This window comes from Mobula hypostoma, chromosome 13 (assembly GCF_963921235.1).
Source record: "Mobula hypostoma chromosome 13, sMobHyp1.1, whole genome shotgun sequence".
NCBI lineage: Eukaryota > Metazoa > Chordata > Chondrichthyes > Myliobatiformes > Myliobatidae > Mobula > Mobula hypostoma.
The window spans coordinates 62,140,238-62,161,939 of NC_086109.1; the positions used below are offsets into that span (position 1 = coordinate 62,140,238).

Consider the following 21,702-nt stretch of genomic DNA (forward strand, 5'->3'; position numbering starts at 1 on the left):
AAATGGACTGGCTTCATACAACGCTGTTGACGATTGCTTCTTCCAAGTCGTCATTTTCACTGTAACCTTCAAATTCTTCGTTGTTCCTAACCGTTTCTGGCACCTCCAAGACTGAATACTTGAAACTGCAGTGAACAAAGCAGTTCTGAATTGCCTTGCTGCTTACTTCTTGCCAACTATCAGTGATAAGTTATCACTGCCCATCAGACCAAGAACGTGTGGACAAGGGAGGCACAGGAGTGCTACAGGACTGCTTTGGTGGACTGGACTGTATTCAGGGAATCATCTTCAAGTCTGAATGAGTGTCACAACTGCCACTGACTTCACTAAAACCCGTCTGGTTGTGTGTGTGCCTACGAGAACTTACTGTATTTACCTAAATCAAAAGTCGTGGTTGAACCAGGAGGTTCGTAGTCTGCTGGCGTTCAAGTCTGGCGACCCAGGTCCACACAAGAAAAGCAGGTACAACTTGCAGAGGGCTATCTCAAGAGCAAAGGAACAATTCTGAACGGGGTTGGAGGTGGAATCTGAACAAGGTTGGAGGTGGAATCAGATGTGTGTCAGCTCTGGCAGGGTTTGCAGGCCTTTACTTCCTACAAAGCAAAACCTAACATCATGACTGGCAGTGATGTTTCACTCCCAGATGAGCTCATTGCCTTTTGTGCACACTTTGAAAGGGAGATTAAAACTATAGCTATGAGAATCCCTGCAGCACACGGTGACCCTGTGATCTCTGTCTCAGAGACTGACGCCAGGCTGTCTTCCAAGAGGGTGGACCCTCGCAAAGCGACATGCCTGGTAAGGCTCTGAAAACCTATGCCAGCCAACTTTCAGTCTCTCATTGCTACGGTCGGAAGTTCCCACTTGCTTCAAAAGGGCAACAACTATATCAGTGCCCAAGAGCAGGGTGAGTTGCTTTAATGACAATTGTCCAGTAGCGCTCACATCTATAGTGACAAAGTGCTTTGAGAGGTAGGTTATGGCTAGAATTAACTCCTTTCTCAGCAAGAACCAGGACCTACTGCAATTTGCCTATCACCACAATAGGTCTACGGCCTTGGATCACCTGGACAATACAAATATCCATGTCAGGATGCATCTTACTGACTACAGCTCAGTATTTAACACAATCATTCCTTACAGTTCTGATCGATAAGCTACAGAACCTGGGCCTCTGTACCTCCCTCTGCAACCAGATCCTCAACTTCATAATTGGAAGACTGCAGATTGTGGGGAATGGAAATAACATCTCCACCAATCTGACTATCAACACTGGTGCACCTCAGGGGTGTGTGCTTAGCCCACTGCTTGACTCTCTCTATACCCATGACTGTGTGGCTAAGCACAGCTCAAATGGCACCGATAAATTTACTGGCAATACAACCATTGTTGGCAGAATTTCAGACTGAAATGAGAGAGCATACAGGAGCGAGATGTATCAGCTAGTCGAGTGGTGTCGCAGCAGCTACCTTGCAGTCAACGTCAGTAAGACGAAAAAGCTGGTTGTGGACTTCAGGAAGGGTAAGACGAAGGAACATACACCAATCCTCATAGAGGGATCATAAATAGAAAGAGCGAGCAATTTCAATCTTCTGTATGTCAATATCTCTGTGGACCTAACGTGGTCCCAACATATCGATGCATCTACAAAGAAGGCATGACAGTGGCTGTATTTCATTAGGAGTTTGGGAAGATTTGGTACATCACCAAAGATGTTCACAAATTTCTACAGATATACTGTGGGGAGCATTCTAACTGGTTGCATCACCGTCTGGTATTGGGGCGGGAGGTGTTCCTGCACAGGAAATGAAACCAAGCTGCAGAGAGTTGTAAAGTTAGTCAGTTCCATCATGGGCACTAACGTCTGTGGCATCCAGAACATCTTCAAAGAACAATGCCTCAAAAAGGTGGCATCCGTCATTAAGGACACCGATCACCCAAGTCATGCCTTGTTCTCATTGCTACCATCTTGAAGGAGGCATGGAAGCCTGAAGAGAGACACAACGATTCAGGAGCGGCGGCTTCCCCTGTGCCATCCAGTTTCTGAATGGACATTGAACCCATGAACACTCCCTCACAACATATGCTGGTGATATTACACCTGTTTTTGATTCTGCCTTTTGAACACAAGCACGTGCAATTAACACAATGTGAAAACTGTTTGCTCTAAGCACAGTATAATGTCTAATGACCACACAATTTACATGTGTCTGATGCTAGTTAGGACCTGTACGGCAGCAGTCTACTGCCCCAGTTAAGTGGCACAGTGTCCCAAATAAACAATGGGAATCCCAGCTATTTTCTGGATTAGTTTTTGTTCTTTAAGAGTTGTCCTAAATAAGAGACTGTTCCAATTAACCGATAGCCTAATTAACCGGCATCTACTGTGCTTTCAAAAATGCAAGATGGTGAAGAGGAAAAGAAATTTCTGATGAACTATTTCTCCTGGAAATAAGAATGAGATCATCAGAACAGATGTGGAGACAGTTACAATAGGAGTATGACTACTAAGCAGAAAGACCACTAGTTCTGCATTTTATTCCAGACCTTGTGAAATACTGTTCACTCCCAGAGCGCAGGCTTTATTTTTAATAGGAAATTTTTTATCTTTGATTTCTCAATCCCAAAGAGATGTGAAGGCCAGATAGTTGGGGTATTTAAAGAGGAAGTAGATAAATATTTGAAAGACCGAGGAATTGAGGACTGTGGCAAAGAAGAAATGATACATGGGCAGATCGGCCATGGTCATATTGTCTAGTGGGTCAGGCTTGGGCTGAGCGGTCAGCTCGCTTTCCTATTTTATTGTGGTGTTATCTGTAGATTCCACTACAATATCACATGTATTTCAGTTCCAATTTATTAATATTGAAGAGTTCTTCAAAATGGTTCCATTGTAATATCCACACAGTACTATGGCAGTAAAACTAATTTTTTCACTTCTGTCCACAAACTAGTGGTCATGCAACTTGGGCTGCTAGCATCTTTCCTTCTCTCTGACCCAAACTATGTACCCCTCCTGCACATAAAACCTAGAACTACAGCCCATATGACCTTGGCCACTCTAATTGAAGTTCCATTGTCAAACGGAAACATTCAGCCTGGTTCCAGGGAGTTTTGTCACTTTACATTTTCCTTTCTCATTGGACTCCACAGGGACTGATGTTGCTTCAGTGTACACTGTGGCTCCATCTCCATACCCTGCCCCCCCCCCGACAGTTAAATCTGTGATCAGTCCGCTGACACAAAGTTTGTTTGTCTTTAGAAGGGGTCAGTGGTGCTAACTGGTCAGAGGTGACTGCAAGTTAATTGTTTACCAGGCGCTCTCTTCAAAACAAGTCCACCAGCGCTGTGTGTGTGTGTGTGTGTGTGTGTGTGTGTGTGTGTGTGTGTGTGTGTGTGTATTACTTGCATATGGCCATTAAGCAGAGCACATGATCAAGGTCTGAAACAGGCACCTCGCATTTTCAGTGGAACTTTAACTTTTAGATAACTTCAGCACTGACCCCAAGGGTTATGTTGACTTGACTGGCTTTGGTCTTGCAGTAAGTCAGTTCGAGTTGACATACTGTTTTAAACAACCTCACTAATCTCGTGCGGCCTTTTCTCTGATGTCACATGAATGTCGAGTGTTAAATCTCAGTTATCCTCATCCTCATCAGACTTGATAGCCAAGAGGGTATCTTATTTCTCAGAGGTTTCTCACAGAAAACTCTTTGTTGGCGATTAGTATCTCGAGTGGATGATTAACTGCGAGTTTGACATATTGTACTTGGCTGCGGTAGACAGCTGGGAAATCCCCCAAATAATGTTAGAGGCTAAAGTTTTTTAAATTGAAATTTTAAACCATTCCATACCAAAGTGCTGAAAGCCCTAATACATGGCAGTGGTTTTAGGAAGTAGCCCTCTAAACCACTTTTTTTAACTGAAGACAAGTCCGTTTTGAATGCGAGCAATCTTCACACCTGTGTTCTGAATGGAAGTATAGGGGAGAAATTGCTAAGACGTCATGTACAACTCTTGTGACAAGGTCATCGGATGAGATCTCATGTGAAGTGGTGCATTTTTGTTACTAGATTGAGGGAAAAGTAGTGCGTAAGGGACTGATTTCACTGGATGTATAGGCAGTAACGGTGCAGATCTGAGTTGTTTTCACATATACATTTGTCTGAATTTGGAGTGTTATGACGCTGATGGCTTTCTCTTTTGGGTATTTAGTAGCAGATTTGAAAACAGAGTGCCTTGCTGTATCTTCCCTGTTGGAAAAGGGGATGAACTGTTTTGACAAGGCTGTTCAAATTCACATTTTGCAAAGAAGTGTAAGGGACTGATATAAAATTTTGATAAGTTGCTGGCTTCATTCTCATTGGGAGTAACGTGATTATTTCTGGGCACCAAGCTTTTGGAAGCTTTTCCTAATTCAAGAGAAGATGCGGTAATATTACCAAGGGGTGTAACGCATTGGAAGGATGTCAGTGCATTGGAAGAAAAGACTTGCCAATCTAATACCAGGACCAGCCAGATTGTTTTATGGGGGAAAGTTAGGCTGGCTCAGCTTGTACATGGTGGAGTTCAGGAGAGTGAGAAGGGGCTATTGAAACAAATTAAGATTTCAGTCAGCATTGACAGAATAGATGTGGAGAGGGTGTTTCTTGTGGGGGAATCCAGAAATAAGAGACATTGTTTAAAAATGTGAAGTTGCCCATTGAAGAGAAAGATGAGGCAAATATTTTATCAGTTGCATTGAGTCTTTGGGGCTCTTATGTTTTTAAGGTGGGGGTAAATGAATTCTTAACTTCAGAGCAATGAGATCAACCCAAGTACAGTGTCCACAATGAGGTGAAGCTGTACCGGAGTTGTGTTCTGTCCACACAGTTTTACGGGTCAGATCGCTGGTGCATGGCAGAGAGCAGCCTTGCCAAGCTGTCACCATTCTACACCATGAGCCTCCAGAAGACCTTCTGTAATCTCTGTCCAAGAAAGATCTCCAGCTCTGCCCTACTCCTTTGTTGTTATCAAGAGGACATGGCTGCAATGGTGGGAAGATGGTGGCACGACGCAGCTCGCAGCAGCCACTCCGGTGGTGATGTCTCTTATTTGTCAAGTAGGGTGCCGTGCACAATCCTGATTTGATGGAGATTGACGTGAGAGCATAGAGGAACATCTGGTGAAACTTCTGAAATGCCTGCTTCGCTGCTGCTGCTACTGTGTGGTCCAGAATCTCTGGAGGAGAAGGCCCCGAGTCCTCGGCTTTGCTTGTTGCTCGGCGGCCGGGGTGGGGTCGAAGCGCTCGGCAGAGGGTGGTGCTCGAAGAGGCCGTGTCGGAGGGACTGGTCGGAGGCTCGAAGTTTTCGGACAGACTCAGAGTCTGCTGCGGTCGGGTGCTTCCAATGGTGCTGCATCGGCGAGTTGGCGGCGCTTGGAGGTTCATGGCGGGGAGAGTTCCTCCCTTCTGCCGCCTGCGTGGGATGATGAGTCTATCAGGACTTTGAGACTTTTTTTTTTACCATGTCCATGGTCTGCTCTTTATCAAATTACGGTATTGCTTTGCACTGTTGTAACTATATGTTATAATTATGTGGTTTTGTTAGTTTTAGTCTTGGTTTGTCCTATGTTTTTCTTGTGCTATCATTCTGGAGGAATGTTGTATCATTTTTTTAATGCATGCATTTCTAAATGACAATAAACGAAGAGTGAATGTCCTCATAATCTTAAAAAAATCATCATGAGGAAGTGTTGGAGGTGGACTGGGCACGTGATGAGAAGAGAGCCCAACTTTGTCATCAAGACAGCCCTTCATTGGACCCATGAAGGGTGGACGAACTGCAGGAGGCAATTTGGCAGCGTTCCATAGAGGCAGAAATGATAATTCTAAACCATGCCTGGGGCACAATAGAAAAGATGGCCAAGGACAGAGATTGAGGACCGTCACTGCTGCCCTAAATGCTAGCGGTGTAGCGGGCAACAAGTAAATAAATGCTTAAGCAAAGGAGTGAAAGCTGGGTAGATAGAAATGTACCGTTGAGATTGCAGCCAGATCAGACACAATAGAATTTGTGGAGCAGAGATGAAGGGCTAAGATTCTCCTCCTGATTCATGTTTGATTGGAGGACATGGAGATGTGGAGAAAATGGTATTGTTCTGTAAAGCTGAGAGATGTCGTAAATTGTGAAAGTTTTTTCAGGGAGTAAGCCTGAAGGAGTTCTCTGGCAAAAGAGTCTGTGACTGGGAGGTTCACGTTAGAGCTCGTTCCAGTGGTGATTGATTTGCTATAAGCTAGAATGCACTGTCTGCAAGTGGAAGACAACTAGTGAAACGTTCAAAGGGAAACTTAACCAAGGAAGGCTTTGGGAAAAGAGACTGGGTAATTGGGTAGCTCATTCAAAATGCTGGAGCAGGTAGAGGAGGATGAAGCGTTTTTGTCTCCACCAGGACGGATTTCCAGCATCTGCAGCTTTTGTCATGTTTGGGATTGTAACCGAGTCTGAAGGTAGCTCAGTACTTTACTGTAGTGTATGTTTACACCCACAGGCTCATAGCCACGCCACTTGGAAAATTTATGGGGATTAAAGACCACGTCCGGTTAAAGGCCACCTATAATCCTGTTTTAGAACACTTTTTTGTCTCGATTTCAAAGCATCCAAATAAGGTAAGCTGCTTTATTTGAATTTCACAACAGTTTTTATTCCAAAAACAGGCCAACTGAGCTAAAGAGGATATCTCATTGCATTTATTCAGCATGTTTTCAGACAAATTAATAGTGAAGGTGAGTTGGTAATCGCTTAATATTACTTCTGAACCATGTTGCCATAGGTGTGTTGGAGACTACCTGTGCAGAACAGGAGATTTCAATATGTGTGTTGCAGTCTGGGTGTGAACCATGGAGCAATAGATGGAATGAAGAGTTGGTGTACAATATATATATATTGGGATGGTTCAAGGAGATGCTTATTGAAAACACCAAGGGATTACTATTGTGTCAGGTTATATTCTTACATTATGCAGACAAAACCAGATCATTTTAGCATTTTTGGGAGTGATAATGGGGATTTTAAGTCTGGACTTGGGGCTGGGTGAAAAATGTGGCAGAATAGAGGTCCTCCCCAGGAGACCTCGGGGTTCCATTCCTGTGAACTGTTGCCACCTGAACAGTTCCATAGTCGGGAATGAGGTCCAACATGCCAGTAGCAACCAGCAACTTCAACCTACTGATCTCCCAAATGTACGCAAGTTAGGCTTTCATAAGCTGGGGAAGACCTGAACCTCACACGCTTGCCCCAAGCAGTAGAGTGACCGACAGGTCAGATGCAAGAAGTCTATTGCAACGTAAGGAATGAGATTGAGCTTCATTGAGCTGACAGGATTGATGGTTTCCCAGACATGTTGATTTGTGTATCAACCACTGTGATGAAAGTGGGTCTTTGTATGGAAAAAGTGGGGCATCTTCATCCAGATAGTCAAATCAGTAAGTCAGATTTTCAGTTTATCCTGTCTTGCAGTTCCACCCAGCAAGTAACAATCTTTGCACATCCATATTGTTGTCTCCATGATTAACCTCATCACCAATCTGTGATTGGGCTTGTGGTGACGCTGCTCTTTTGAGAAAGGGTGCAAGTTCTGATGTTCCACGGCTCACCTTGGTTCTTCTGTAGGGTAAAGAGCTGCTTGTGCCTGACCTGGCCAGGAATGGAGCCCAGAGGTCACCTAGGGAGGACCTCTACTCTGTTATATATTTCACCCAGCCTCAAGTCCAGGTTTAATGCTTAACAGTTATCAGAGTAAAGTGATTTTCCCCTCTTCCAATACCACCACCAGCCCCCCCCCCAACAATCCCGTTGCCAGCTGGACCTTTTATAGAGGGTCATGGTCCATCTACACCTGTAGTATCAGATTTCACTTTGGCAGCAACACCGACTGACACCCAGTGAAACCAGGAGCAGTGGGTTCGAGCAGCTGACTTGAACTTATTGATTTGGTTCACAACAAGTAAAGCGAAAGAAATCTCCATAATTGCCTTGATTTGGCACAGGTTCGGGAGTCTAGTATTGAAACTTAAAGGTAAGCTTTCCCTCAGCGTGCAACCTTTGACTTCGATCCTGTCGAAGTGTCCGCTGATAATTCCTCTTGGTGAAGTTTTCGTTTGATGTGTACAGTGCCGTTTAGAAGTCTGAGGCAGATCGATGTACAGCTCGAGTGCCTAAGGCTGTTGTACGTTACTGCATTTGTCACCGTGAAGCAGAGGGCGAGTCTGACAGGTGCGAAGGATGTTAGGAGTGGTGAGGGTGGGTGCTGTTGGAGGGGTGTGGGAGAGGTGGCAGAGAAAGTGTGCCAGGGGCAGGAGGCGATGTGGGTACCAACACACCCAGCCCTGAGACACCAGGCAAGGTCATTTGATTCCAGACAGTTGGTTTATTGCTCATTACAGGATGTCTCTCTGCTTCCTGCTCCCTCCCCTTTTCCCAACTATGATTCCCCTCTCCCTGCCCCCTTCCCACTCTTAGTCCGCACAGACACCCATATCAGAATCGGGTTTATCATTACTCATGTATGTCATGAAATTTCTGTTTTTTGAAGAGCAGTACAGTGCATTATAAAATTACTATAGTACTGTGCAAAAGTTTCAGGCACACTAGCTGTAAGTAAGTGAATTCTATTATCAGAGTACATACACGTCACCACATACAACCCTGAGATTCATTTTCCTTTGGGCATACTCAGCAAATCTATAGAATAGAAACTATAACAGGATCAATGAAAGATCAACCAGAGTGCAGAAGAAAACTAACTACAAATGCAAATATAAATAAGTAGCAATAAATAACAAGAACATGAAATAACAAGATAGAGTTCTTTAAGTGAGATTATTGGTTGTGGGGTCATCTCAATGGATGGGCAAGTAGCAGTGAGAAGAGAGCGTGGCCTGGGTGGTGATGACCTCCCTGATGATAGATGCTGCTTTCCTACAACAACATTTTATATTGATGTGCTCAATGATTGGAAGGACATTAACATGGTATACTGAGCTGAATTCACTACCTTTTGTAGGATTTTCTGTTTAAAGGCATTGGTGTTTCCAAACCAGGCCACAATACCACCGGTTAATACACATTCCACTACACTTCTCTTGAAGTTTGTCAAAGTTCTGATGTCATGCCGAATCTCCACAGACTCCTAAGGAAGTAGAGGCGCTGTTGTGCTTCCTTTGCAATTGCATTTACGTGCTGGGTCCAGGACAGGTCCTCTGAAATAGGAACACCCAGGAATTTAAAGTTGCTACCCCTCTGATCTTCCGATGAGGACTGGCTCATGGACCTCTGGTTTCCCTCTTCTGAAGTCTACCATCAGTTCCTTGGTGTTGCTGACGTCGGGTGAGAAGTTGTTGTTATTAAACCACTCAGCCAAATTTTCAGTCTCCCTTCTATATGCTGTTTCATCACCACCTTTGATAGGCCCCACAACTATGTGGCTGAGACTTGTGCACCGTACTGTAAGTGTGACCATTTTAAATGTGACACATGTTAAGTGTACCTGGTTGTGCATGGTTAAAATAAAACTCATGAATGGCCCTCAGTAGGTCAGGTTACACATCTCCCTGCAAAACTAAACCAGAACTGCCTTGGAATTGAGGGATAAAGGTGAGGGGCACCATGAGAAGTAGTGGCTAGACTGCTAGAGAGATGGATAAACACTGGGGCAGGGTTTTACGCTGCAGGACCAGGTCAGTCAATGCAGCCATTCCACAGGAAGTATCTCTCATCCCTTCCTATTCTGTCTAATCAATGCTTATCCAACTTTCCTTTAACTGCTCACCTCAGCCACTCCCCGTGAGAGCATATTCTATAACCCATCAGCAGGGTTTTCCTCAATTCCTGTTGGACTTGCTGAGTTGTCAAAAGATTCCTCTCCCCCCCCCCCCCACCTGAAGTACAAACCAGCATCTTAAACCAGGTGCATGTGTGACAGGGCTAGGTCTTAACCAGTGATTTGTAAATTCTCGTTCTTCTTCATGTGGCCTCTGCGCTTGACTCAAAATCCTCCCTATTCTCACTTGCCTTTCAGTTTGCCACTAGGGGTGCAGGTGCCACAGGGTGTTTTGAAGTGACCTTTTAATGCTGCATATTGTGCTTGCATCGTGAATGAAACGAACAGAAGACCAAAAGACAACATGTACAAGGATATTTAGCAATATTCTTTTCATTTAGTAGAATGATTTTGTTCTCAAATGCTTCCATGGTCTAATCTCCACTCCTGTGCCAGAAATTCTGTTCCACCTACTCTTATTGAATCATTGAAGTATGTAGCAGGAAAGCAGGCCATTTGGCCCAACTAATCCATGCTGACCAGTAGCCACCATTTCTTGTTAGTCCCACCTCCCTGCAATAGGTCCATAGGCCTCTGGGGCCCAAGCGATGCAAGCTGTTTCTGGACACTTCTTAAATGCTGGCAGCAACCCGGCTTCCAGCACTCTCCCTAGCAATGTGTACCAGGAAATCACCACTCTTCAGGTGAAAAAGGTGGTTTCCCCATCTCTTCTGAATCTTTTCCTCCTTGCCCTAAACCTAAGTCTTATCTACCTCTTACCTACATCTGGTATGGGGAAAGATTTCCTGATGCCCATTCAGCAGTGGTGAGACACCAAAGGTGATCTCAAGGACTATTTGAAAAGAGCCACAGAGACAGAAACATCCTTTATTGCAGTTGCCATCAGGGTAAATCTGTTGGGAGTCATTTTCAGGAAGGAGATTTAACCTCTTTAGTGAAGTAGAAATGCTGGAGCCAGGAGCACATTCGAGAAGAGCAACCCTGAACTCTTGTCAAACAGCACACTCCACATTCTCATTTCTCTCTGTGACTTTTCTTGCCAGATGTTCCTCCTCATTCCTCCTCTCTAACTTCTCAGGCAATGTTATCGAGTGCACTTTATCTTCTTCCAGTCTGGACACTTCAGGGGGATTTGCTCTTGAGGAATATTTCCTCAGTCGAACGTACGTCATGCAGCTTTGGTTCCTCTGTCCTTTGCTATCTTCTCTCTGTCTGAGGAGCAGTGACCTTTGCTGTTTCTCACTCATCCTGAAGTCAGAAGGTTGTGCATTCAAAAAGATCAATCTCTAAGGCGGTTTGGTGACATTGGTGGAAGAGAAACTGAATTAGCATCTCAAGTCAAAGATCTGCCTTCAGAGCGTGGGTTCACGCCCTCTTCCCCCCCCCCCCCCAAACACTGAGGCAGGGCATAGAGTTCAGAATGTAAATTATATGACTAAAACCTTACCCCAAACTGACTACAAGTGATTTGAACCCAACCCGAGCCTGGATTTGCAGCCCAGATCTGAGCTGATGTTTAGGAGTAGTAATCTCCAACATGCTGTAACACTAATGGAATCACAGTGACCGGGGATTAAGTACTAAATCAGGTTAGCACAGTTAGACCCTGCTCATGGCGTAGCAGTATATACTCTCAAACCTGACATATGATGGGCTAGAGTCCGGTAACCAGTCTTCATTCAAGGGAATACTACAGCTGCACTGCAAGCTGATAATCATGTAGAACTGCATAATACTGTGTTAGTGTAGTCAAGACAAGTCACTTTTTATTGTCATTTCAATCATAACTGCTGGTACAGAACATAGTAAAAATGAGACAAATGTTTTGCAGGACCATGGTGCTACATGAAACAATACAAAAACTACACTGAACTACATAAGAAAAAAACACAAAAACTACACTAGACTACAGACCTATCCAGGACTGCATAAAGTGCACAAAACAGTGCCGGCACTACAATAAATAATAATAAATAATAAACAAGACAGTAGGCACAGTAGAGGGCAGTAGGTTGGTGTCAAGCCAGGCTCAGGGTATTGAGGAGTCTGATGGCTTGGGGGAAGAAACTGTTGCGTAGTCTGGCTGTGAGAGCCCGAGTGCTTCGGTGCCTTTTTCCAGATGGCAGGAGGCATCAGGAGTAGGAGCCAGAGTATGTCAGTAGGCCCCTGGAGCCTGCTTTGCCATTCAGTAAAGATGAGGCTGATAAGATCCTTGCCTCCATTCCATTTTACTGCCAGTTTGCTGTAGCACTTGATTCACAGAACACTGCTTATTGGAGGCCTGAATGTCCTCAGCCTCCACATCTACTGTGGGTGGAAAATTTCAGAATCGGGTTTAATATACTGTTTAATAGACAGGTATATGGAGGAATTTAAGGTGGGGGGTTATATGGGAGGCAGGGCTTAAGGGTCAGCACAACATTGTGGGCTGAAGGGCCTGTACTGTGCTCTACTATTCTATGTTCTAATATCACGGGCATATGTCATGAAATGTGTTGTTTTGCGACTGCGGTATATCACAGTTCATAATTGTTAGAACTATGAATTACGATAAGAAATGTGTATATAACATCTGATAGTGGAGGGGAAGAAGCTGGTCCTAAAATGTTATATGTCTTCTGGCCCCTGTACCTCCCCCCTGAAGAGAAGACGGCAAGTCCCGGACCGTGAGGATCCTCAATGATGGGTGCTTTCTCCTTGAGGTACTGCCTCGATGGTGCGGAGAGTTGTGCCTGCGATGGAGCTGTCTGCGTCGACAACCCTGTGCGGCCTCTTTTGATCGTCTGCATTAGAGGCTCTTTGCCAGGCAGTGATGCAGCCAGTCAGAATACTCTTCACCGTACATCTGTAGAAATGTGCCAGTCACACCAGTTCTCTGATGGAGTAAAGCCTCTGATGTGCCTTCTTCACGATTACCTGAATAGGCCCAGGACAGATCCTCTGTGATGTTGATGGCCCAGGAACCTGAAGCTGCTCACTCTCCCATTAGATTTTAGACCAGTTCATGAACACTACCACACTATTCCTGCTTCGCGCTGTTTATTTATTTTGATGGCTTACACAGACATCCCACCTCTCCCAGAAGTTCCGGGAAGCTCCGGCATATTAATAATGGCTCCCTGATGCCCGCAAATTATATGCAATGTCCTGGAAATAAATTTTTTTGAGAGCGAGCGAGAGAGCGCACACGAGAGAGACCACGAGAGAGAGCGTGAGAGAGAGAGCACGCGCCATGGCAGAGTGTTCCAAAAAAAAAAAATAAAACGTACGTCACCCCTGACTACTCTAAAGTGTACCCCTGCCTAATAGGGGTCAAAAATAATGACAGTGTTGCTCGCTGCACTGTTTGCAACAGTGACTTTTCTATTGCCCATGGTGGGTTAAGACTGTAAAAGACATGGTGAGGTGAGTTTAACAGGTGTCATTCGTTCATTAGCATAGCTAACATTATTTAAACTAGCTGACTAGCTGCTAAGGAGCTACTCTATTGCAGACATCCCATCTCTCCCGGAAGTTCCGGGAGTCTCCCACAAATTGATGGTGCTACCTCCCTGAAATGAGTTTTTGCAGGGTGGGATGTCTGCTTACAGCTGCCACAATCAGCATATTTCACGACAAATGTTGGTAATAATAGACCTGATTCTGATTCAGAGTCAAAGAGTGAGAAGGTGCTGCTGAGGTCAAGGTTGGATCAGTATCGATGTCACTGAATTGAGAAGCGGGCACAGGAGGCTGCCACAACACAGAACAGTAGTGTACAGGAATGGGCCCTACAGCCCACAAAGCTCTGCCAAACTAGTTAAACTAGTCATTTATATCCAATTAAACTAACCCCTTCTGCCTACATAATGTCCATATCCTTCGACACTCTGGATATCCATGTGCCTATCTAATAGTTGTATAAATACCTCTGTCACATTTGCTCACACTTGAGTGTGTTCTCCTGACTTCCCTTTCCTGAGGTTCCCAGTCAGTTTCTCAGTCTTGCCGATGTTGAGCGCAAGGCTGTTCATTGCAACATCAGTTAACCAGTCAATCTTTCTCACTCCTGTACACCTCGTCGTCGGCATCTGAGATTCTGACAACAACAGTGGCATCACCGTCGAATTTATAAATGGTGTTTGAGCTGTGGCTATCCCCACAGTAATGAGTGTAGGGAGAATGGAGAAATGCAGCCTTGAAGTGCACCTGTGTTAAATGTTAGCAAAGAGGATGTTATTTCTCAAAGTTCAAAGTAAATTTATTATCAAAGTACATGTATGCTCCATATACAGCCCTGAGATTTGTTTTCTTGTGGGCATACTCAGTCAATCCAAGAACCATGGTAGGATCAATGGAAGACGCACCCAACAGAGCAAACAACCAGTAAGCAAAAGGTAGCAAACTGCAAATACAAAAGAGAATGAATAAATACCGAGAACATGAGATGAAGAGTCCTTAAGTTCTGGGAACAGTTCAGTGATGGGCCAAGTTAAGTTGAATGAGATTCAAGAGCCTGATGGCTGAAGGGTAATAGCTGTTCCTGAACTTTGTGGTGAGCGTCCTGAGGCTCCTGTAGCTCCTTCCTGATGGCAACAGTTAGAAGAGAGCAAGACCTGGGCGATGGGGTCCCTGATCATGGATGCTGCACTCCTGCAACAATGCTTCATGTAGATGTGCTCAATGCAGGGGAGGGCTCTATGCATGATGGACTGGGCTGTATCCACTATTTTTTTTGGGATTTTTCATTCAGTGGCATTGGTGTTATGATGTAACCAGACAATATACGCTCCACCACACATCTACAGAAGTTTGTCACGGTATTAAATGTCATGCCAAACCTTCGCTAACTTGTAAGGAAGTAGAGGCACTGCTGTGCCTTTTGGAATTTAAAGTTGTTGACCAGTGTTCCCTCTCAGGCATACAAGTGTGCATACACACACATCTTTTGCCACTAGCGCACAGAGGATTTTAAGCGGCGCACAATGGGTTGTCACCCTCCACCTCATTGGCATGTTAAGTATATTTCATGATTGTACACAATCACAAACACGAGGAAATCTGCAGATGCTGGAAATTCAAGCCACACACATCAAAGTTGCTGGTGAACGCAGCAGGCCAGGCAGCATCTCTAGGAAGAGGTACAGTCGACGTTTCAGGCCGAGACCCATCGTCAGGACTAACTAAAAGAAGACCTAGTAAGAGGTTTGAGAGGGGGAGGGGGAGGGGGAAGATCCAAAATGATAGGAGAAGACAGGAGGGGGAGGGATGGGGCCAAGAGCTGGACAGTTGATTGGCAAAAGGGTTATGAGAGGATCATGGGACGGGAGGCCCAGGAAGGAAAAGGGGGAGGGGGGGGAAAACCCAGAGGATGGGCAAGGGGTATAGTGAAAGGGACAGAGGGAGAAAAAGGAGAGAGAGAAAAAGAATGTGTGTATATAAATAAATAACGGGTGGGGTATGAGGGGGAGGTGGGGCATCTGTTATTTATTTATATACACGTTCTTTTTCTCTCTCTGTCCCTCTCACTATACCCCTGTACCCCTTGCCCATCCTCTGGGTTCCCCCCCTCCCCCTTGTCTTTCTTCCCGGACCTCCTGTCCCATGATCCTCTCATATCCCTTTTGCCTATCACCTGTCCAGCTCTTGGCTCCATCCCTCCCCCTCCTGTCTTCTCCTATCTTTTTGAATCTCCCCCTCCCCCTCCCACTTTCAAATCTCTTGCTAGCTCTTCTTTCAGTTAGTCCTGACGAAGGGTCTCAGCCTGAAACGTCGACTGTACCTCTTCCTAGAGACGCTGCCTGGCCTGCTGCGTTCACCAGCAACTTTGATGTGTGTGGCTTGTACACAATCACGTTTCCTTTTCCGGTTTCTAATGTGGATGGTGTTGACAACATGGAGTTTGTGATGATTTGCCTCCAGATTTTCGAACCAATTTATTTATATTTTATTAAAGTGTGCACACGTTGTTGTCACTGGACAATAACAAAAGGAATTGCACAGCATAAGATTTTTCTGCACACTGGTCATTACAAATTAAAGGGAACATTATTGCTGACCCTCTCCACCTTTGATCCCCCAATGAGGACTGCCTCATGGGCCTTCAGTTTCCTCCTCCTGAAGTCAGTAACCAGCTCCTTGGTCTTGCTGACATTGAGTGAGAGGGTGCTGTTGTGGCACCACTCAGGCAGATTTTCAATCTCCCTCCTTTATGTTGATTAGTTACTTCCTTTAATTCGGTCAGTGACAGTGGTGTCATCAGCAAACTTAAATATGGCATTGAAGCTGTGCTTTGCCACACAGTCATAAGTGCAAAGCAAGAAGAACCGGAGGCTAAGCACACAGCCTTGCGGTGCACCTGCGCTGATGCTAATCCGAACTGACGGATGGGCTGCAAGTGAGGAAATTGAGGATCCAATTGCACAAGTAGTTACTGAGGCCAAGGTCTTGAAGTTTATTGATTAGTTTTGAGGGGATGATGAGCTGTAGTCTATAAAGAGCATCCTGATGCATGCATCTTTGCTGTCCAGATGTTCCAGGGTTGAGTGAAGAGCCGATGAATTAGTATCTGCTGTGGACCTGTTGTGCCAGTAGGCAAATTGGACCGGATCTAAGTTGCTTCTCATGCAGGAGTTGACGTGTTTCATCACCAACCTCTCAAAGCATTTCATAGCGTCGTGAAATGCTACTTAGACGATAGTCATTGAGACGCTATGGTCTCAGTGAAGTTAATCCAGTTGCAGAGGGAGGTACTAAGGCCCAGGTTTTAAAGCTTGTCGATTAATACTGCAGGAATGATTCTGTTGAACATCAAGCTGTATTTGACAACCAGCAGCCTGACATAGGCATTGCTATTGTTCAGGTGGTCAGAGTTCAACTGGAGAATCAGTAAGATTGTGTCCACTGTGGACCAGTTGTGGCGATAGGCAAATTACAACAGGTCCGTACCCTTGCTTAGGTAAGAGTTAAGTCTAGGCATGACCAACCTCTCAAAGCACTTCATCACGGTAGATGTGGGTGCTACCAGATGGTAGTCATTGAGGCAGCTTGCCCAGCTCTTCCTGGGCACTGGCAGGATTGCTGCCCTTTTGAAGCAGGTGGCGATCTCTGACTGCAGCAGGAAGAAGGTGACGATGACCTTGAACACTTGGGTAGCATTGCAGCCAGTGCCTCCACTGTCTCTGTGGTCACTTCCTTTAAAACTCTAGAATGTAGGCCATCAGCTCAGCACACTTCAGCACCATTGGATGGCCTGGTTCTTTTACTCTGCTGATAAAGACGTTATCCCTGCCTATCTGTTATACACTTTTTGGTGTCTTCTCCACAAAAACCGATCCAACATAATTATTTTGAATCTCTGCCATTTTTATTTCATATTATTGGCTCAAATGGTTCAAAAAGTACCTGACTCTGGGAATTGCTGCAACATAGAATGCTGGACTGGAGGATTTCAACCTGGATTTACTAGTTTTTCCTTATCTCCTCCCTCAGTGATTTTTTTCTTGGTCATCTTTTAATAGCTCCTTTAAAAATAAAATTCTCAAACCAATACACGGCCATTAATCTTTGTAACATTGTATTATAGCCTTTCCTTCAAATTGATGACATCCTTAATTTCTGAGTTGGCCACTCAAGTTCCAATCAGTGGCAGCCTAACCTAGTCTGTTTTACCTTGGATCTCAACCACCTCACCCCAGGAATTAATTAGGCAAACCTTCTTTAACTACTGCCTTTGCAAGTGTATCTGTGCTTGAATGAGGAAGCCAAAGTTCTCTAGTCACCAGCTTCTGCTCCTCCTTGTTTTAGTTCCATTTTTTCTCATGAGAATAAGTCACATTTCTGGGGGCCTATCTTCCCAGATCTGGTTCCTGCAGTACGTCCAGTAACAATGTCTCAGCGATGAGAGTTTCTTTATTCAACACAAACATGAGAAAATCTACAGACGCTGGAAGTAGGAAGCAACACACACAAAATGCTGGAGGAACTCAGCAGATCAGGCAGCATCTGTAGAAATGCCTTTCAGGCCAAGACCCTTCTTCAGGACTGAAAAGGAAAGGGGGGAAGATGCCAGAATAAAAAGGTGGGGTGTGGGGAAGTGGGGAATAATTCGAAGATGATAGGTGAAGCCAAGTGGGTGGGGAAAGGCAAAGGAGAGGAGAATGGACTATGGGAGAAAGGCAAGAAAGTGGGGACCCAGGGGGAGGTGATAGATGGGTAGAGGCTAGAGTGAAGACTAAAAGAAGAGGCGGGCAGGGGGATTTTTTTTTAACCAGAAGGAGAAATCAATATTCATGCTATTGAGTTGGAGACTACCTATTATAAACGTTTGTCTCTTATCAGCGCAAATATCCAATCTAAGCAACCTGCATTTTTTTTGAACAAATATTTGGAGCTGTTAATTGAGAGGGAATATTATATAGGTTGCCACTTATTCTAAAGATTTCTTTGTTCATTGTAATTGATGGTAATTTTTCATTCTATTCACAGTCACAGTTGGAAGGCTTGTCAAAGAAAAGCAGCTACTCTATACGGATGGTAGAGAGATGGTTTCGAAGAAGACGAAATCAAGACAGACCAAGCTTGATGAAGAAATTTCGAGAAGCTTGGTAAGTTTCAAATGATGTTCCTTCAGATCTTTCTTAATTTATCAGAATACCAGATTGTTTGGGAAACAATAGCTGTATTGCTGTAAAGAACAGAAGTTTTGAGTGAAAAGGAACAACCTACTTTAGAAAAAAATGTGCACGCACTAACGCCTTGAAGCACAAATTCCCAACTTTTATCCCCCCTTCCCTTTCCAGCAAGATATGAGCATTCATCTAATTTTTGTAATTTACTTGCTGTAACATGCAAATTTTCAGTGATTTGTGCATGTGAATCCCCAGATCTCTCTCTATAAATGAAGAAATGTTTCTGTTGGCTCGAGGGTCAGTGATCAGAGGTGAAAATAACCAGAGAGGATTTCTTTCTATGTGACGCTTGTTGCTGAGTGATCTGGAAGGCACCGGTGGGAAGAGTGGTGGGAGCAATTATTACTCTTATTACTTCCAAAATACCTTCCAAAAAAAAAGGTATTGGGGAATGAGTCAATGAGTGGCATTCATTGGAGAGGACTCTCAACAGGCTGCCCTGATCGCCATCCTCAGAAAGGTCCTGTCCTTGCAGTTCCCACTTTGTCTGACTCTTTAGTCTTCACGTGACTGCTTTGTGCACTCAGAGAGGCATCGCTGAAGGTGTCAGAGGGATCATTCTCAAGGAGGGTAATACTGGTAATAGATTCCTTTTCCTCTCCCTGCTTTCAGTGACCTTGCTTATGGGAGAGGAAGTGTAATTACTGATCTGAGAGCAGTGTGGGGAGAGATTAAAAGCTCCCTTTGTAGGTGGACGGGAGAGGAGAGCCAACTGCTTCGGGTAGAGAATTCCAGTCATTCTTGAGACTCTGAGAGAAGAAATCGCTCGCCCGTTTGAAATGGGAGGCTCTGTCCAGAAACCATACTCCTTAGATCTGATTATTGCCACCAGAGGAAATGTCCTGAATCAGAACTAAGTTTATTAGAACTGACAACGAAGCTTGGTGTTTAACAGCAGCAATACAGTGCAAAGTGTAGAAGAATGCTGTAACTTGCATAAATAATGCAACAGTCATCTCTTAGCAACTCTCTTGGAATCTACTGGGTTGCAGTAAGAACCTCATTCTTACAAACTCCAATGAGTACAGGCCCTTCTGCACGACTTCTCGAAGTAAAGTTTCTTACCAAAGAACATGTATGTCTCCATATACAACCCTGAGATTCATTTTCTTCAAACCTATGGAACAGTAACTATCACTAACAAGAGCAAATCTGCAGATGCTAGAAATCCAAGCAACACACACAAAATGCTGGAGGAACGGAATAGTAACTATAACAGGGTCAATGAAAGACCACCCAACTAGGGTGTTGATACATTAACACATTGTAGGAATCAACGGAACCATCCTTACTTGACAACTTCAGCACAAGCAGAATCTGAATATGGAAAGGCCAGACCTGTGTGCAGTCCTCCAGATCAGCTCACCGACACTCGGTGAAGTTGCGTTCTAACTCACTACCTCTGTGCGCCATGCCCCTTGCACTAAAATATGAAATTCATTGGCTTTCCTTATTACTGCTGCATCAGTTCACTACACTTTCCATTAGGGCCCTTGTGCTGTATTTTGTAGTCTCGCTTTATTTAAATAGTAGAATGGCATAAATAATTGTGGCAGCATGGCAGCATAGTGGTTAGCACAGCTCTTTATGGTGCGGCGAGGCGACCCTGGTTCAATTCCCGCCACTGCCTGTACGGAGTTTGTACTTTCTCCCCGTGACCGCGTGGGTTTCCTCCACAGTCCAAAGACGAACCAGATTGTAGGTTAGTAAGTCATTGTTGATTGTCCTGTGGTTAGACTAGGATTAAATCAGGGGTTGCTGTGTGGTGTGGCTCAAAAGGTCTATTCTGTAATAAATAAATAAATAAAACAAACAACCTAATTTTCCCACATTATTTTCCGTCTGCCAACTTCCTGCCCACTTATTTAATCTACTCTATCTCTCTGCATCCCCTTCATATCATCTTTGTTACTCTGTTATACATGGCTGGTGCGTATTCAATGCTTCCATCCAAATTATTGATACAGGTTGTTAATAGCTGTGATGCAAGTACTGATAACCGTGCAGTGCACGAGTTATGGTTGGCCATTCCAAAAGTGATCCAAGTATTCCAATCGTTTTCTGTCGGTCAGGCATCAACCCATCCACACCAGAGTACTGCCTCCATCGTCACATGCAGGGGTTAAGGTGGGAGAAGTCCTTGTTTGTCTTTTTTCTCGGAAGCATCTTGTCTTTCTTGTCTTTCTTGTCTTCCAGGTTCCTCATTTGCATTTTGCATAGTGGCCCTCTGAGCTGCTTCAGTCAGGATTGAGAGCTGAGGCTCCCAGCTGATTGACTGGGGTGTTTAGACCACACAGTGTGACAAGGTTGCCACCTTGATTTTAAACTCTAATCCCATTCCATTTGGATAGCGGTTTCAGCAGATCAGACACGGGACTCTTCTGAGCAGGAAGTGAAACTGCAGCCCTCGGTTGTCCTTGTTAAGATAGACAGACAGACATACTTTATTGATCCCGAGGGAAACTGGGTTTCGTTACAGTTGCACCAACCAAGAATAGAGTATAAATATAGTAATATAAAACCATAAATAATTAAATAATAATATGTAAATTATGCCAGATAGAAATAAGTCCAGGACCAGCCTATTGGCTCAGGGTGTCTGACCCTCCAAGGGAGGAGTTGTAAAGTTTGATGGCCACAGGCAGGAATGACTTCCTATGACGCTCTGTGTTGCATCTCAGGGGAATGAGTCTCTGGCTGAATGTACTCCTGTGCCCAACCAGTACATTATGTAGTGGATGGGAGACATTGTCCAAGATGGCATGCAACTTAGACAGCATCCTTTTTTCAGACACCACCGTGAGAGAGTCCAGTTTCATCCCCACAACACCACTGGCCTTACAAATGAGTTTGTTGATTCTGTTGGTGTCTGCCACCCTCAGCCCGCTGCCCCAGCACACAACAGCAAACATGATAGCACTGGCAATAATTACTGTCTGACGTAGGAAGCGGATTGGGCACTTATTTATTCTGTTTCAGAGTGTTCAGAATCCACATTTGCACCTTCAGCAGCAGGTACTACTTCTCCTTCCTTGGGCCAAAAGGCCTGTTTCTGTGCTGTAGTTGCTATGGTTCTATGGTTTCCCCAGGTCTGTTCCGGGCTCCTGCTCTCTCCACACCAACCGGTATCAGCGTGGGTCTGCAGCATGGTTGTAACTACTGTGGGGAATGGGCTGGAGACTTGGATTATTTCGCCTTCAAGAGAAATGACACA

The 21,702-nt window shown here is 44.6% G+C and overlaps 1 protein-coding gene across 3 annotated transcripts in view; it reads left to right on the plus strand.

Annotated features, from left to right (window-relative positions):
• Positions 1-21,702, plus strand: part of LOC134355634 (ceramide synthase 2-like) — an 84,940-nt gene that overhangs the window by 29,814 nt on the left and 33,424 nt on the right. For all 3 annotated transcript variants that reach the window (XM_063065817.1, XM_063065819.1, XM_063065818.1), the window contains exons 3-4: positions 6,529-6,646; positions 18,286-18,404. In XM_063065817.1, the coding sequence (XP_062921887.1) occupies positions 6,529-6,646; positions 18,286-18,404 (237 nt within the window). The remainder of the gene's footprint in view (positions 1-6,528; positions 6,647-18,285; positions 18,405-21,702) is intronic.